Source organism: Rattus rattus, chromosome 2, assembly GCF_011064425.1.
Source record: "Rattus rattus isolate New Zealand chromosome 2, Rrattus_CSIRO_v1, whole genome shotgun sequence".
In the NCBI taxonomy this organism is placed as follows: domain Eukaryota; kingdom Metazoa; phylum Chordata; class Mammalia; order Rodentia; family Muridae; genus Rattus; species Rattus rattus.
This window is the reverse complement of record NC_046155.1, coordinates 193800110-193818278: the sequence shown is the minus strand read 5'-3', so window position 1 is coordinate 193818278 and position 18169 is coordinate 193800110. Positions and strand designations below refer to the sequence as shown.

The 18169-nt window shown below is 48.6% G+C and overlaps 1 protein-coding gene across 1 annotated transcript in view; it reads left to right on the top strand.

The window, feature by feature from the left end:
• The first annotated feature begins 1160 nt into the window (after positions 1-1160).
• The window catches only part of Arid1b (AT-rich interaction domain 1B), a 345497-nt gene continuing 328488 nt past the window's right edge, over positions 1161-18169 (top strand). Inside the window, 1 exon segment of the mRNA XM_032894759.1 lies at positions 1161-2727. Within this exon segment, the coding sequence (XP_032750650.1) occupies positions 1168-2727 (1560 nt within the window). The 5' untranslated portion in view covers positions 1161-1167.

Sequence of the window (18169 nt, the reverse complement as noted above, 5' to 3'; positions counted from 1 at the left end):
CAATTATTGAGCGCCTGCTGTGTACATGGCACAGCAGTCTTTGCGGCTTAACCTTCACTTAAGTCTTTCCTAATTTCTCAGTTGGATGAAGTTGTGGGAATTACGCCGATGGCCTGAAATCCAGGCGCAGAGGCCAAGGTTGTGAAAAATTACATAACTCCTGAGAGACTGAGTGCTTCTGCCCGGCCTGCCTAAATGTTTCCCTTCTCCATCGGCTCCTCACCACCTCTGAGGCCCAATAGACAACTTTGTTTCCCAGCCCCTTCTCTCTCTTTTGTCTGCTCGTCAGACTCGTTTTCCACCTTCGTAGCGCTCCCTTTAGACGTGAAAACAAACACAGGGCCGCGGGTTGGCAGGGAGACCGGAGGCACGAGGGGACTGAACAGCTTCAGGCCCCGAGCGCCGGCAGCCGGTCCCCCCCTTCCGCTCCCCCAGGCCGGGTCCCCCGCGCCAGGCCGGGCGAGGCAGTGCGAAGCGAGCGGGGCGAGCTGGCGGGCGAGCGTGCGCTCGGCGGCGGCGCCGGGGGCCGAGTCCAGTCCGCGTTTTGCGAGTGCGCAGCAGCCCTCGGAGAGAAGCGGATAATAGTTGCTCCGGCTCGCTCGGCTCCCTCACGCCGCGCTGGGCCCGATTAGGCTCAGGCAAGTCGTGCATTTCCCCCCCATATCCGGGTTAGAGAGGGGAAAAAAAGAGCGAGAGAGAGAGAGTGTGTGAGGGAGGGAGAGAGAAAAGTTTCATTGCAAGCGGAACTAAAAAACTTTCCGCCGGTCCAGGCCGTAGCGGGCGCGAGCCCCCGAGCGCAAAGGCGCGCCCCCGGCGGGCGGCCCGGGGCTGCGGGGGGGAGGGCGCCGCGCTTCCCCGCGGGCCGCGTGGATGCGCGCAGGAGGGGCGGCCGGCTGCGAGTGGGGACATTGTCTCCCCCCACCCCGCCCGGCCGCGCCACGCCGCGGCGATCATGGCCGCGCGGTCAGCAGCGGCGGCGCGGGCACGGGCGGGCAGCGGCGAGAGGCGGGCGCCCTCGGGGCCGCGGCCGGCGCCCGGGGCCCGGGACCTGGAGACGGGCGCGCGCGGCGCGGTGGCGGCGGCGGCTCCGGGCCCCATACTGGGGGGCGGCGACGGCGGCCTGAATAATGTGCACCACCACCCCCTGCACCCCGTCACGACCTGAACATGGCCCATAGCGCGAGCGCCGCGGCGGCCGCCAGCTCCAACAGCGCGCAGAGCGGCGGCTCCGAGGCGGCTCTCAAGGAGGGTGGAAGCGCCGCCGCGCTGTCCTCCTCCGCCGCCGTCGCGGCCTCTTCCTCCTCGGCGGGCCCCGGCTCGGCCATGGAGACCGGGCTGCTCCCCAACCACAAACTGAAAGCCGTTGGCGAGGCCCCCGCTGCACCGCCCCATCAACAGCACCACCACCACCATGCCCACCACCACCATCACCACCATGCCCACCACCTCCACCACCACCACCACGCACTACAGCAGCAGCTAAACCAGTTCCAGCAGCCGCCGCAGCCACAGCAGCAGCAGCAGCAGCCGCCGCCGCCGCCGCCGCAGCAGCAGCATCCCACTGCCAACAACAGCCTGGGCGGTGCGGGCGGCGGCGCGCCTCAGCCCGGCCCGGACATGGAGCAGCCGCAACATGGAGGCGCCAAGGACAGTGCCGCGGGCAGTCAGGCTGACCCGCAGGGCCAGCCTCTGCTGAGCAAGCCGGGCGACGAGGACGACGCGCCGCCCAAGATGGGGGAGCCGGCGGGCAGCCGCTATGAGCACCCAGGCCTGGGCGCGCAGCAGCAGCCCGCGCCGGTCGCCGTGCCCGGGGGCGGCGGCGGCGGCCCGGCGGCCGTCTCGGAGTTTAATAATTACTATGGCAGCGCTGCCCCTGCTAGCGGCGGCCCCGGCGGCCGCGCTGGGCCTTGCTTTGATCAACATGGCGGACAACAAAGCCCCGGGATGGGGATGATGCACTCCGCCTCTGCCGCCGCCGGGGCCCCCAGCAGCATGGACCCCCTGCAGAACTCCCACGAAGGGTACCCCAACAGCCAGTACAACCATTATCCGGGCTACAGCCGGCCCGGCGCGGGCGGCGGCGGCGGCGGAGGAGGAGGAGGAGGAGGCAGCGGAGGAGGTGGAGGAGGAGGAGGAGCAGGAGGAGCAGGAGGAGCAGCGGCAGCGGCAGCAGGAGCCGGAGCTGTGGCGGCGGCGGCCGCGGCGGCGGCAGCAGCAGCAGCAGCAGGAGGAGGCGGTGGCGGCGGCTATGGGGGCTCGTCCTCGGGGTACGGGGTGCTGAGCTCCCCGCGGCAGCAGGGCGGCGGCATGATGATGGGCCCCGGGGGCGGCGGGGCCGCGAGCCTCAGCAAGGCGGCCGCCGGCGCGGCGGCGGCGGCGGGGGGCTTCCAGCGCTTCGCCGGCCAGAATCAGCACCCGTCGGGGGCCACGCCGACCCTCAACCAGCTGCTCACCTCGCCCAGCCCCATGATGCGGAGCTACGGCGGTAGCTACCCCGACTACAGCAGCTCCAGCGCGCCGCCGCCGCCGTCGCAGCCCCAGTCCCAGGCGGCGGCGGCGGCGGCGGGGGCGGCGGCGGGTGGCCAGCAGGCGGCCGCGGGCATGGGCTTGGGCAAGGACCTAGGCGCCCAGTACGCCGCTGCCAGCCCGGCCTGGGCGGCCGCGCAACAAAGGAATCACCCGGCGATGAGCCCCGGCACCCCTGGACCGACCATGGGCAGATCCCAGGTAACCCCCGCGCCCGGCCGGGCCTGCTTCCGCCAGGGCCTCGCGCCGCGAGCCCGACTTTCTTTCTTCGCCGGGTACTTTTCCCGGCGGTTGGCGGGGTGGCGGGGCGCGGCGCCGCCGGGCCGGTGCCGGAGCTGGCGGGGCCGGGTAGCCGGGCTGCCCCGCGCCCTCTCTGCGTGCTGCGTGCCCGCGCCAGGCCCGGGACGGGACCTCGGTGCCCCAGGCCGCGCCCGCCTGGGGAGGGCTCTCGGGGTAGCGGGCCCCAGGGCCGGGCCTGGCTCCGCCGGCGCCCACGGTGTGCCCCGAGTGGGCGCGGGGAGAGAGGAACTTTCTCCGGGCCCCGGTCGGTTTCCCATTCCCCTTGCGAGGCAGAGGCAGGGGGGAAAACGAGGTTAGCTTTGTGACAGCCGTGGCTGGTGGAGTTTGGATGTTTACCAGCAGGAATAAGACCCAGATTTACAACGAGGAGGAGGCGAAATATTGTAAAATAACATCGATTCGTTCCTAAGAATAGCCAGGGAGAGATCCATTATGGGGCTAAGGGCTCCTTGGAAGGAGTCACCTTCAACCGGGAGGCGATGTGGAAGGAATAGATTCCGGATCGATGGAACTTATTTTGATCATGGGTTAGACTTTTCTTTTCTTTTCTTTCTTTCTTTTTTTCTTTTTTTTTTATTCAGCAAACCTAGTAACTAGGTAGTAGGCCAGTGAAAATGGATCGTTCTGGATCGTATTTGTGTGGATTTTCTTGATTTTGCTGTTGCCCAAGTCCTACAGCGTTGTTAGGAAGTGTCTTTCGCTCTGGCTGTTTCTTGCTAGTAGGCTGAGCCTAAAGACTGACTTGATCTCTCCTTTGCAAGGTTTGGAATTTGAATTGTGGAGGTAAACTGGCTGTAATAGTCTCCAGACAGCTGCCTCTGAGTTGACATCTAATCTGCCATCTGATTGGCTCCCCTCTCACCATTGGGCATTTAGCACTGCTGATGTAAATAGAAGTGCGGAGCAGTACAGTCACAAAAATTCCTGACACAAATAATAACTGAACTCTATTCCAAGCAGATGGAAGGTTGAATACTATTTAGAGCTTAAATTTTTATGAATCATAGCAATAAGAGGATTGAATACAGAGAAACATGCTGTTGTCCAGTATTGGGCATTTATAAAACTCGGGTCCTTGGTGACAATCTTACAGTATGAACGTTACATTTGTCTTAGATTTTTAATGGTGGACTGAAGATAGGAAGATAGCAGTATTGAGAAATAATTAATGCAAAGATTGGGCCAGTTTGGGCTCCGTAAAGCTTTTTATAAAAGTCTGCTTTTTACAGATCTAATTGAATATGTTTTAGTTTTACCAGTTTACAGTTTAATGCATTAAGATTTCAGTATTCCGAAATGCTACAACATTTGTTGATATTTAATTATCTAAAAATCAGAAGAAAAGCTATATGGCTGGTGATTCTTAATTAGCTTAAAGTCAGAATAAAGCCATGCAGTTTTAGTAATTTGTGTTCTCATAATTGTGACCATTTTAAGATGGTCATGTGGACGAGGAGGGTAACTTAGATTTGGCATATTCTAAAATCTGTGAGATAAAATTAATTTTTGTAGAGAACAATTGGTCAAAAGAGGCAATAGACATTTCTGTGAAATGCTAAGAAACATATCTTCTTTTGATTTGTAGCTTATAGAAATGCCTCCAAATATTGTTTTCCCCTCCTGACTGTTTTGTTAGGCTAAGTAATGTGAGCTTCATTCGCACTGCTTGTGAATTAGAGCAAGAATATTTAAAGCAAGTTGTACTGGGTACTGTTTCTTCCAAATAATTTTTCTTCTATGCATGTCTTAATGTTGTGCAGTTTTGTGATGTTTTCTAATCTGCTAGAAGGGAATAGCAGTGTTCTTCGGTTTAGCTCACTTGTTTTAGGGAGGTGTGTTTTAAAAATAATTGTGGATTAGAGGAGAGACTTGGTTGGACTTGGTGCCTGATATCTGCTGCTTCCAAGCCTACACGGTTCATGGAGGTCTACTTTAATAAAAAAAATTTTTTCCCCCTGTTCTTGATGGAGAACTTGTGGTTTCAATTTTTGTTTTCGATCCACACAGTAAATGTGAAAGAGAAGTCCATGTAATTATTAAAACTTCTCATCTTTGTCAGCTATAAAGGGAGGAAGCTAGAGGCAGATGCAGGTTCCTGCTGCTTTAGAGTGTTATTTCTTAATGGCACCAATCATTGTAAGTATTTTTTGTTTTCTTGGAATGAGAGTGTATCCATTATGGCCTTAGTGGCCCTTGGGAATAGCTTTTTTTATCTCAGAGAAAAAAGGACAGACATATGACCTCAATTCACAGATTTCTCTTAGTTACCTTACCGGCAACATGTAGATTGTTTCTTTTTATACTTTTATTAGTTTTTCTTTTGGAAGAACAATATTATTTAGTATTTGTTATGATAGCTGTGTTAGGTAGCCACTTGTCCACAATATTAAATTATGCCAGTCTATAGATCATAAATTACAAAGTCATATTAAATAATGGAAAAATAAATCTCTTTTGGCTTTTAATACATTTAGTTTCATTTTTGATTTTAGGCAGATGGTTTGTGTTGGATGGCAATTTTTTTTTTTTTTTTTTTGTTACTGGGAACAAAACCTGCCTATTGTTGAGAGGGGTTTTTTAAAGATTGAAACATGCCACATTATGATTTTTTTAAAATGTATTTAGATAGAGCAAGTCTCAAAAGGAGTCCCAGGGACTGCTCACATATATAAACTTTTAGGAAGTATACATTTCTCTTGAATTCTGTGCATGTTATTTTATTTTTAGTTTATAGACTATAGCAAAGTGTAAGCTAGTTTAGGTTTACAAGCAGGAAGCCCCAGAATTCTTCCTTATTCCTTAAAATGAATCTAAGATACGGTGTCTCATCAGGTCGGTCCCTCCCCTCTTCCACAAAACCTTAGGTTGACAAATATTTCAGAAATATAGTGATGGCCTGAATTTATATATTTGTCTAGGTATGGATGGCTGTTTTCTGGTTAGGTGGATTTAGCAGGAGTGGTTCATACAAAAAGGCCTGTTATTTAAGAAATAAAAACAACCCCCATATAAAAATGTAATTCTTATTTTTTATGTTGTATTGGATGAAAATATTTATAGCTCAAAGTCAGTTATGTTAGGTACCTTGATTTTTTTCTATTACTTAATTTTGACTGTATTTTATAATAGTAATTTAAGGCAGCTAATAGAAAATTAAACTCACATTAATATTACATCAGATTTATTCCTGGCACATGTTCTTCCCTTTAGTCTGTAACCGGAAAGGACCTTTCTTCTGTTTTCCTTTTGGTTTTGTCTGTCTGTAGTTAAGGATGCATTTTTGGCCAGGCTTTTGGCCACTGTATTTTTGTCAGCATCGTATTGTGTCCTGGGTATGGGTATAACCCAGAACACACGGGAAACATTAACTAATGCACTTTAACCAATATCCTGTTCCTCACTGAAGTCGGGGAGGATAACATCTTCACTGTGCTCTGAGAATACCATTAATTCTGCTCTGAGAACTAATTTGAAAAATACAGGACTAGCTACAGGAAGATTTAATAATTTTACCGCACACAGTCACCTTGTAAAGAAAATCAGTGTAGGGGGGGGTTGTTTTCAGTTCTGTTTCTCTCATTAATCGACCATATATGGCTTTATAATTTGGGTGGTGTATGTGCAAAGATGACTTCTGATAGATCAGGGGCATCGATTCCCTAGGCTGCACACCAGCGTCATCGAAAACCTAGAGCAGGATCCTTTTTCTATTATTTAACCCTATCCTTCCCCGGGAGGGCTGACTTCAAACTTTACTGGGTTTGTGACATTTCCCAGCTTGTTCTGGGAGCAGTGCAGATGCATTTGGGTAGGGGCAGATTAAGGGAGGTGGCCTATTACTGATTTTTTTTTTTTTTTTTGCTATTACTGCGTCCGGCTGTCCTGGAACCCTGCATTCTGAGCCTTATTTTGTGACTCATGCCGCTTTCATTTTGTAAATTTGATATTTATGTTTGATAAAACTGCTGTGCGTTACTTAAAACAACAGATTTATGGAAAAGCTGAAAATGAATATTAATAAGAATCCCATTAATTTTTGTGTAATATTTACATCTCCAAAATGGATGTTATGAAATCTTTATGGCGCTATATAGCAGAGCTGTTTTTAGTTAAGGGGCCATACCCACTTCTTAGGCAGTTCTGGAACTGGGGCGTTTTGGGCTGTGTGTGCCTATTTGGAGGAGTGCTCTTTCCAAAAGAGGCTTTTGCAGTTCTCTGTGGACCAGGAAAAGCATGCTGCATACTTGCCGCGGATGCACCCTTGGATCTGTGCATTCGAGCTTGCTGTGCATGCAGGCTTGCTGTATGCACAAGCTTGCTGCGTGCGCTCATTATTTTGTACGTGTGAATGCTGTGTATGCACAATTGCTGTATGCATGCTTGAAGCTGTGTATGCATGCTTGAGGCTGAGGAATCCCAAGGCTCAGCCCTGTTCCCTGTGGCGTGGGGGAGGAGCACCACGTAGAACTGCACAGACCAAGAAGGTGTTTATGTATCACAGATGCAGAGTATTACACGGTGCAGTTAGGCCTGGTTTGGAGGCTATTTGCATAATACTAAATGACCCTTTGGTTTAATTAGGTGACTGAATAATTAACACTCGTCTGAAACTGTGGTGTACTGCAGTGACTCCTTTTCTCTTAGAAATTCAACGACCAGGAAGAGCTTTGGTATCTTTAGTTACTACCCGAGTGTCCTTAGGAGTCTGTTCAGATCAGCTTAGCTTACATTCGAATAAATATGCTGTTGATACACATTTGCTGTCATAGTTCACTGTTTACACCAAGGGAATTTACTCAAGTTTAATTACTCATATCCTCGGTTAGGTTTTCACCAAATGTATTTTACTTTTGAAGGTTTTTTTTCTGTCTGTTTGTGTGTTTGTTTGTTTTTAAGTTTAGAGACAGTTGCATATTCCCAGGCTGGCCTGTAACTTGCTCTATAACAGAGGGTGGCCTTGAACTTCTGACACATAGCCCGGTGTGTGCCAGGATCACCAGTGTGGGCTGCTACTCTAATAGATTTCGTGCATTCCCGGGATTGAATGTAGGGCTTCGTGTGTGCTGGGCGAGGACTCCACTCATTTGGAACAGTTTCAAGCAAACTATTTCTTAAAGTTGACTTACATCTAAGTAGGATCCAGCAGGTTGTTTCCAAAGTCAGCTCTGTCTGGGTCAGTGCCAAGTATGTTACGAGGCTACTGTTTGACAGATGAACTAATGGTGAAACAAAATTGTTTCTTGCAGTAATGTTTACCTCCAGCACAGGCTGAGCATACATGGGAGACAATCACTTCCTTTGTTAAAGGAAGCAGACTCTGGAATGACCCGTCAGCCGATGAGGGCCTGTACTGACCAACCTCTAGGGTGCTCTTCTCAGCATTCCAGCCTTGAGGGAAGACAACCTGAGGACCAGGCAAAAGTCCTCTCTTATTCAGCCATTCTGGAAGGGGGTTGTGTTTGATGAGCTCTAGAAACCCTAGATGACAGTACCACATCTTCTGTTTTGGAATAGACCACTAGAAAATGACAGTGTTTAGATATGTGTCTTGCTACATTGACGAGACAGCAGCAACAGTATAGAACTTACCGTTTAACAGTCTGTAGGCGTCGTGGGGTCGCACCAGGTGTATCTCGTACCTACCGCCTCTTCCTCAGACTCTTCACCTTTGTAAACAGCAGAGAGGAGTTATCCTTTCCCTTCTTTGTGTCAAACTTTGAGCTTGCTGCCTCTCACTGCGTGTTATAATTAGGCTTTTTTTTTAAACGCCACATCAGTTTATTAGCAAAGCCTTCCTCATGTTCTCACTGGGGCACCCTTGATGTTTTTCTTTTTAATTTTATGAATCTGTTGATTTCTCTGATAACTGTGGATTTGTTTTTTCTGGAGATGCGTGATTGTGTCATCACTGGGCATGGCATCATTAGAACCTTTCTGAGGTGGAGAGGAGGGAGGACTTAGTGGGGACAAACCTGGGGTGCTGTCCGATTGGCCATGGAAAGAAGCTGTCCTGATTAATCTCAATCTCTCTCTCTCTCTCTGTATACAACATATTTTGATCATGTTGTTAGAGCCTTTCCTGTGAACAATCCTGTGAAGTAGGTTTGCGTGTATGACACACATACACACATGCACACTCACACACACACACACACGCACGGATGCACTCACGCACTCACGCACGCACGAACATGCACACACGTATTATATTTTAACCCCATTGATGTTGCAGTGTACTTAGTTCTTGAGTTATGGACAAAAGATACTAGGTCCTAAATACTGTGTTGGGAAGCAGCAATTTTTTAGATGTGAACATTTAGAATTCTTGTGTGATGCCAGGTATGTCTGGCTGCCCCAGACAACCTACTAGCAGCAGATTATTTATGGAGCACCCACATTTTACAGTCCTGTGTAGACACAGGCAGTAGTGGGGCTGGGGCTCCCTTGCAAGTGATGCTGATGCTGACCGGGCCTTGGTACCCAGACCATGAGTGTTTGGGACCACAGGTTTGGAACTGGCTCATTTTAACAGTGTAAATGGCAACTGTGTGTTTTTGCAGAGTGGTGGCCTGATTTTGGGGGGTGGGGTAGATTTTGGCAATACAAAGAATTACAGTTGATGTGATATAGCAGATGATGCTATCTCCCATTTCCCCCAGCCATTTACTGGCTTTGTGCCAGTACACAATGTTGCTCCGTTACAGAGGCAAAGAACCCAAACTGGAAAATGGAATCATTATACAGAATGGTTCCTTTTCTTCTCAGTTTTCTGCATCACGTAGACTCTTGGAAACAGGGAAGTAGTCTATGGGGAAGCCTTAGCTTGCTGGGTATTTCTGGGAACTGTTTAGATGATGTGTGCTGGCTGAGCTGACAGCCACCGCTCCAGGTCCTCAAGTAAACCTCAGAAAGCCAGGCGTGGTGATTAGTGGAAGCAGTTCCAGAATCCTTAGTGTTGGTTCCTGGCTTTCTGTTGTGGGTGTCCCAGAAGTTCATCCATTCCTCAGAAATGATTGGGAATTCCAAAATTGATCAAGGAGTTGACATTCAAGTTTGGAAGCATTACCAACTGAATTAATACACTGTAATGTCTTCCATTTTCTTTAAATAATAAATCCGCTTTGCCTAGTGAGTTATGGGTGACCTTGGAAGTGGAAGTAGGAAATCTTGCCAAATAGGTAGTTTTCTAAGGAAGCAGATTCAGCTCGCAGGGACCGGCACACTTGTTATATTTAGTTCCGGGATGGTTAGGATTAAAGGAAGAATGACTATAATGAAACATTCTCTCCTGATGTAGACAGTTGGCTAGGGGTCTGGCAGGCATGGCTAGGGGTCCGGCAGGCCGTGTTTAGGGGTCTGGCAGGCTGTGACTTATTGTCAGGTGTGGACACTCATTTTCTCTGTCTTCCACAGGAATTTAATTTTCTGTTTTTGGGAATGTCGCTGGAGAGCTGGTTGCTGAAAGCCTTCACTAAACCCCACGTTGTGTGCCCTTAACTCTTTGCTTTCCTGCTTTCCTGAGCGTGCTTACTCTGCCTTGCTTCAGGGTATGGTGGAGGGCATGGCTACCCCTTCAGTTAGGCGATGTTTAGCCCTGTCCAACTCCACAGTTCTTTGCTGCTTTGTAGACACCAAGTAGTGTCTGCTGTGGCCTCGCCTCTCCAGCTCTCAGGCTTGAGTGGAAGCTGAGAGCTGTGCAGATACTCAAACTGACCTGATTGCCTGGTGTCCTGAGGGGGATGTCTGGTGATGTGGGAGGCACTCGTGAGTCATTGGTACTGAGAGTCCTCTGGTTGGGACCCAACCCTTTCTCAGACTGTCTATTTACATGCACTGCAAAAGTCACTGTCTCTCTAGGGTAACTAATTTTCAGAATTTCAGAAATGAAGAAGGAAGAGTCTGGGAGGGAACTTGGAGTTTGGTTTCTCAGGAGCTAAGTTAACAAGCGCCCTTCTCTCTGCATCAGTTTTAACGTCAATGGACGCATACTTCGGTGTATTTGTTTTTTCAATTATATATCCATGTCTGCTGTTTGTGGGTGTGCATGTGAGTGCAGGCGCTGTGGGCCAGAGTGAGGTGTTGCGTCTGCTGCAGCTCAGCTGCCTGATGTGAGTTCCAGATCTGAACCCAGGCCCCTCTCGATTAAGTGCATTACATTTGCACTCTTGATCGCTGAGCCATTTCTCCAGCTCCGGTCCTTTTGTTTTAAAACTGAGAGTTAGAAAGCTAGAACAGGCAAAATTTAATTTTCTTTTGAATGAGTGCTAAGTGCTGTTTGGTGCTTTCCATATAGAGAGTAAGTACAGCACAGAATCCATAATTTTCCCTGGTGAGTGATCAGAAACTCCTGGGGCTTTGCAGAGTAGACATTAAAGTGAATGGCTGTAATACTTCTCTATTCTTGTGCGAAAGAACACAGCCATCAAAGTATACCACCTGAGGGGAAGGAAGCTAACTGGGGAGCTCTAGGTGGGACAAGGGGAAAGGGGCCAAAGCCAAGAGCCAGGCAGAGTCTGGGGATGCTCAGTGTAACCCAGTACTACGTTGGTTGTATGGTACCCAAAAGCAGTAACGGGGAACAGAGCATCTCGTCCTAGGAGATACTTGAAAGGTGTGGTAGTGTGTCTACAGTGACCCTGTCCTTGCTCACTTTCAAATCAGTTATGAGAATCCTGTTCAGGCAGGCCTCACCCTTTTAGGAACTTGAGAGTTGATCTTGGGTGTGATGGTGTTGACAAGAAAGGGATTTTCAGGTGGATTTTGTCTTGCACGTCATTTGTATGACGCATTCTCCTAAAGGCTGACTAGCTGGGCATACCCTAGCACCCAGGAGACGAATTGCTGTGTTAAAGGCTGGTCTCAGCTACCTTTTGAGTTCCAGGGTAACCCAAATTACGAAGTAAGGTCCCTCAAAAACAAACAGTGAAGTTCAGCAGTGCCCTTCTATCTGGTCACTTGGTTGTTTACCCGTATCTCACTGACAGCCTGAACCAGAGTTTCAGGGTAGCAGGAAGGAAAGCTGCTCTGGGCTTGATACCCTGGGGGAAGGTGAGAGGCCAGCAACTCAGCTTGACTAAAGGAGTCTCGTGGGAGCCATTTTGCTAGTTTGGTGGATCTGTGCTTCACCCAGGGCAGTGTGTGTCAGGGTTAGGGGGCAAGATCGCCTAGACGGAAGCAGAGACAAGGGCAAGAGCCAAAAGCAGTAAACAGCAGGACACTGGAAGATGGGATGTTACTGTCTGTGTGACTTCAGTCTCTGTGCTTCCCGGTTCAAGGAATGGGAAAAAAATCAATGTGGAGTTTCTTGTGTGGACCTGATTAGGTACCATGGGCATGAAAGGGACATTTTGATAGAGTGACAAAATACTGTGTTTTCTCATCAATAAAGACTGAGTTTTTTTCTTTCTCTTGTAGTTGAGAACAAATAGATTAGTATTTGACGCTTATTTCCCATCTAAAACACCTCAGACTTTTCCCCTGATGTTTCTTTCTTTGCCAGGTAAAGGAAAACTAAGTTATTGGACAGTTGTAAACGTGGACCATAGTTTTCAAGGCTGACACTGGTATAGGATGCCAAGGCAAATAGATAATGCAGAGAGTATTTGAAAATTGTTAAACTTTGTGTTCATTGTTTATCATAGAGGGCTGCTCTTAGATTATTACCGAGGGAGTACATATTGGCAATTAATGAAATGAAGTAGTTTGTTGCGTACTCTCATGATCCTTGTGCCCCTTATTTAGGCCTGGGGGGCTGGTTAACTGACCTCAGAGCCATCTAAATGTTGACTTGAGGAAGAATGTTGGTAGACAACTTCCAAATTGGATCTTTTGCTTCTAATTAATTTTCGTCATGAATTAGGTAGGTTGAAATCATAGTCATACTGGCTAGGAGTTTGCTGGCTTCGAAAGCAGTCCCTGGCCTCTCAGTGCCAGATCCCAGATTCTCTTGGCTGATCCAGAAGACAGAAGGCTGGGGGTGGGGGTGGCCTAGTGCAGGAGGAGAGTTGTCCACAGCCTTTGGGCTTCCGTCCTTCTGTCCTTTCATCTGCTGGCCACAGTGTGAGGACCTCCAGACACCAGTGTGGACTTTGATTCTGTAGGGATTGTGTGTCTTGTGAAGTCCCTGAGGTTTCCCATATGGCCCTATAACTCCTAAAGAGGGAGAGAAGAAAGGAGGCAGCAGAGAGGAATGTTACTAGGGTGCTCGTGCGTGGACAGCTCATAGGAGGACGGCTGTTAGGCTAAATGCTCTTGAGGTTTTCATGATTCACTGAAAACTGATGCAAAGACTTTGTCCTCAGCTGTTGAGCTATTCGAGCGGCTGGAAGTCAGCGTGTTGACTTTTACTCTCTGTGTGTCCCACACGTCTGTATAGAAGGAAGGGTGTTTGATGAAGATCGCACACATACTGGCGTGACTGACCCAGCAATGCCCAGAGCTGCATTTATTTCCAATATGTGGTAATTTTTAGGACCTCTCAAAGGTTCAACACGTGAAATACACTAGGTAGTGTGTGCAGCACCACGTGACCAAAATATTTTTCCCTGGCTGCGTCAGAGGCTGACTGTTGCTTCTCAACAATTTTACTTGTTGGGCATCCTGCCAAGCGTTTAAGACAGCCCCTTCTGCGAGCCTCCATTCTTAACCTCACACTGAAGTGCCGTGACCTTCTCATATGTAGATTAGCCATGTGCTCTGTGCATCGGAACTGCTGCCTCAGGAAGAAAGCAGCGCTCGCTCGCTTTATTCCAGTGGGAGCTTGACAGCTATTCATCCCTGACCTGGGCAGAGGTAATGCAAGGAGATTGGCCTCCCACTGAGCAGGGACAGATAACCCAGGGAGGTAGCATGTGCCGGTGTGTTACACAGACACACAGATGTGTGTGCAGTGTCCTGGTAGAAAAGATCTTTTCCATTGTGGGAATTTCCGATTCTTGTTCTTGTTGTTTTGTGTTTTCTTTTTCTTTTTTTTTTTCTTTCTTTCTTTCTTTTTCTTTTTTTTTTTTTTTTTTTGCCGTATTCTTTCTCTCCCTCCCTCTCCCTCTCTTACTTGTTTTATTTATTAGTCATTTATATGAGACAGAATCTCACTATACAGTCCAGGCTGACTGTCCTAGAACTCACAAGCTTTCCACTGTTTGCTGAGTACTGGGATCACAGGCATGTTCCTGCCTCTGTGTCTGAGCTTTGAAATAATTGTTGAAATTTTGTTTTTGTTTTTTTTTTTCTATAAGCATTTGACAACAAAATGCTTTTCTTTTTTCTTTGGTTTTTGTTTTTGTTGTTGTTTCATACAGTGGACCATATGGGTTATGTATATTTCATTCAGACAACCCTTTCAAAGAGACAAGGTTTCGGACATTGGAGAGAGGTGCTGTACATGTCTGAAGTGAGCTTGTATGGCTTTCCTCACTGGAGAGTTCTATTGATGAACGCAGCTAATGAGCCGTGCGTTTTATTAGGTAAAAGTAGTTTGAAAGCGGTTTCTGTCTGCCTTCTTAATAAGTGTATGTCGGGTTGCAGCCCCGCATGGGTAGCAGTTGAGGTACTTGATTGGGTTGGCATGGTGGAGCATTCAGAAGGAAAAGTTCTCATTGTGTGATTAATAGATCTGAAGTGGTACTCCAATGAGTTCTTGGCAGAAGGAGGGGGATCTGGGCAGTCTGACATTTTAAGTGGCTTTGTGTGGCTTTCAGGCTGAACTCTTCCTGTGAACACTTTGGTTTATGGCATGGGTCAGAGCCTGGGTGTTGATATCTCACTCTCCCAGTGGGTTGAGAAGGGGTCACTCCTCTGTGGGGAGTGTGCCTGAAGGGCCTGATAGAGCAAGGAGAGGAAAAGCTGTCCTTTTGACCTAGGAAAACTTACTTCTTTCTGCTAGGGTTGGGGTGAGGGGAATTTTGTGATAACTGAGAGAAGTGATTGTGACAATATCAGCTTTCAGAGACATAGGGCCCTAGTCCCCAGGTCACTGAGCTCATGGGTGCCCAGCCTCTGTGTGTGGCTTTTTAGGAGCAGAGGCACACCTCCACAATGAGGTTAAGGAGGTTGGGGTGGTCACAGTTAGCATGGAGGAGAAAGGAGGTAATACCGTGCTGGGCGCAGTAGCAAGGTGGCTGTGTAATTAAGGTCAGAGTGGCTGCGTGCTCAGTGGTCCTCCTCGGGAAAGAGGGTGCACAAAACCGAGGGAGAGCGAGCGGCCGGCCAGCCAGGCAGAGAGAGAAATGTCACAGGTCTAGGTGAGTCCACAGCTGAGCCCCGCTGAGGATGGTTAGTTAATGTCATAGTCAGGGGTGATTGGTAAAACTTTTAAGAAATAAGCTACTTTTTGTTCTTGGCTTCTCATTAAAAAGAGGGCAGGTTTATGGAAAGACAAGAGAGTCATACAAAATAGTGTTTAATAAGAATCAGTAGTATGAGAATGGCTGCAGTTACTAGATGAGACCACGTATGACATGCATGTTCACACGGCTGCGATGTATCGTTGTTACCCTAGATTTGAAGACAAGCAAGTGGGTAGTGTTCCTTGTCACAGGAGGGAGGAAGGACTTCAGAGGCCTCCTGCTGTGGTGGACACCCTCCTGTCTGCCTCTCAGAGAGGCAGAATTACGTTGATGCACACTGTGATAACAGAGCTTTTACCACGTTCTGTTGTCATGACCAGACAAAGAGTAAAGAGTCTGTATCACAGAGGGTGGCTATTGGTTTATCCTGCTCGTGTCCCTCGCCATTGCTTTAACCCCCTGTCATAGGAAGGCTGTACTGTTGTCTGGGTCATTGCTCTGAGTTAGCAAGGCTGGGAAGATGGTTGATGTTTAAAGAGAAGTGTAGATCATCTCCCCTCTGTTTATTTCAGTGTGCTGTGGGGTCTGCATTTGGAAGTGCTTCTAGAATGTAGGGGTGCATAGTCAGTTGGTTTGTATACAGAGAGGACAGTGTCTCAGGTCTCTTCTGTTACATACGAGGCCAGTACTTGTGAATTCCTGCAGTAGGAGGACAGAGTCAGGCAGATTGGAAATACAGAGGGGCTTGGCAGAGGTGGGGTAAAGGTGGGACTGAGGGCAGCTGGAAGGCCAAGTGAATGTTAGAGGACACAACAAAGCACCATCGTTGTTGCATCTGTTATGGGCAGGAGCTGCCATGAAGGTGTGAATGTTAGCCAGACTGCAAAATTCGCACAGCTTAGAAAAATCACTTAGTTGGAAAACGACTCAGGCTACAAACACGAGGAGGTAGGTTCGATCCCCAGAACCCATGTAGAAGAAAATGGCTGCCATGGTGCACTTGTAGTCCTAGAAGTGGGGAGGCAGAGACAGGCAGATCCCTGGGATTCGCCAGCCAGCCAGTCCAGCTTAATTGAAGAGTACCAAGCCAACGAGGAGCCCTGTTATAAAGAAGGTGGATGGTTTTCCAATGACGACACACAAGGTTGTCCTCATGTCCCACACATGGGCACACAGTTTAAGAGAGACTAAAGAATCAGAATGATGAAGAATGAGAGACAGCATGAGAGACAATCTCCCACTTCCTGGAGAGGTTCTTTGCGAGGTAGTCATGGCGTTCTCAGAGCCACAGTTGGTGGCAGCGAGATTGGAAAGCACTCAGTTGACAGTTGAACACTCCCTTGCTTTGCTGGGATGCTGCTGGGATAGAAGTGGGAGACCCTCTTTGTACTGCGAGCAAGGTACAGGACTGAAGATGGTTTTGCTTTATGCTCTAAATAGTTCTCCCTAAAATTCCTCAGTGAAGCAAATCTAAGCTCTTCATAAAGATCGTTTGGTCTTATACCAAGGCAGAAGTTCTGGTTGTCAGTAACCCTGCAGAGGTGTTTGAGGAGTATGAAAGATGTAGTTCCTACACTGTTCTCACATGTCCTGCTCACTCTCTCATGATGCTGTCCTTAATCTAGAATTCTATTATTTCACTCTGTTTTACTGTTCATCAGATTCTATTCATAGGAATATGCGTACTGTGTGTTTACAGTAACACTTTCATTGTGAAGGTAGCTGTATGGAAGCGGCATCCTTTGGTATGGCAGTGTGTAGGGGAATTCAAAAGAACAGGATCCTGTTTAACCTGTGGGCAAGACCCAGAGACAGGTGTACAATGGAACCCTTCTGTGCACTTCTTGTTCAGTATGAGGTTTGACACGTGCAGAGGGAACATTATGAAATGTAAGACAGTTTAAGGGAACGCGATGTTGATAACCAGAGGGTTGGTTCTCCTACTACAGAATAGATAATTCACATAGAACGTGAGGAGAAAGTGGATTATTTTAAAAATCTGCTGTCCTAATGTGGTTACTCACACATACAACATAAAACTCAGTCTTTCAAAGCTCTGTTGCTCCTACTTCTGTAGCCTTGCACATTCTCGGCATGTACCCTTTGACCTGGGCTGCTGACCGAAGGGCAATGTCTTCCATCCTTATCAGCTGATGAGGCACCTGCAGTCTGATGTCAGCTGCCTCCTGGACCTGGGAGGAGGGTGTAGACGCTTTCCCGTCTGACCCCAGGAGCACGAGGTAGGAAAGAGCGTGGGATTTCCCGCTTTCGGACATACTCTTGCTTGTGTATCATTGGGTATGTTTCATTCCTGACTGTGGCTTTGGAATGCTGGGCTTGAAGTATATTCTGAACAGCAGATGCTCAAGTCTGTGTCAAGAAAATAGCGATGAGCAGGAGATGAGAGCCACTGGGGGGCATGGAGAGCCTAGTCACCTGTGGTGGTGCTTTTAATCCCAGCACCTGGGCAGCAGAGGCTAACGTCTCTCTGTGAGTTCAAGGCCAGCCTGGGCTACACAGGGAGTTCTAAGGCAGTTCTAAGGCTATATAGGAGACCTTCCTTCCCGTCTTTACCTCCCGAGTGCTGGCTCTAAAGGCATGCACTGCCATGTCCAGCATGAAGTCCTTCCTTATCCTAACTGTCCAGCCCCACCAGGCTGGTCATCACATGCTGAGCTGCAGCGCCATGCTTGCAGACTGTACCTCTTCACTGCCTCTACTTTTCCAGGAAGAGAGAGTACCTCTGCCATTGGGAAGCCAACCAGCTCTGGAAGTTCTCCTGTTGAGTTCACCTCCTAGCCACTGGAGATCCATGTGAGGCTAGCTTCTGCTCTCTCTCTGCTGCACTGCAAGGGCAGAACTTCATTTCTATCTGTGCCGCAGCTTGACCTTTAACCCCTGGCCGAGTGCTTGCAATAGTTTATGCATTTGGAAAAAAATGTTATTGAGTTCTCACGATTGACTGAAATGCTTTAGCTCTTAATGTCAAATGAGACAGGAGACAAATCGTCAGAAGGCTGGAGCCTGTGTTAGTGTGGTGTGAGAGTTTAGCTGGCTAG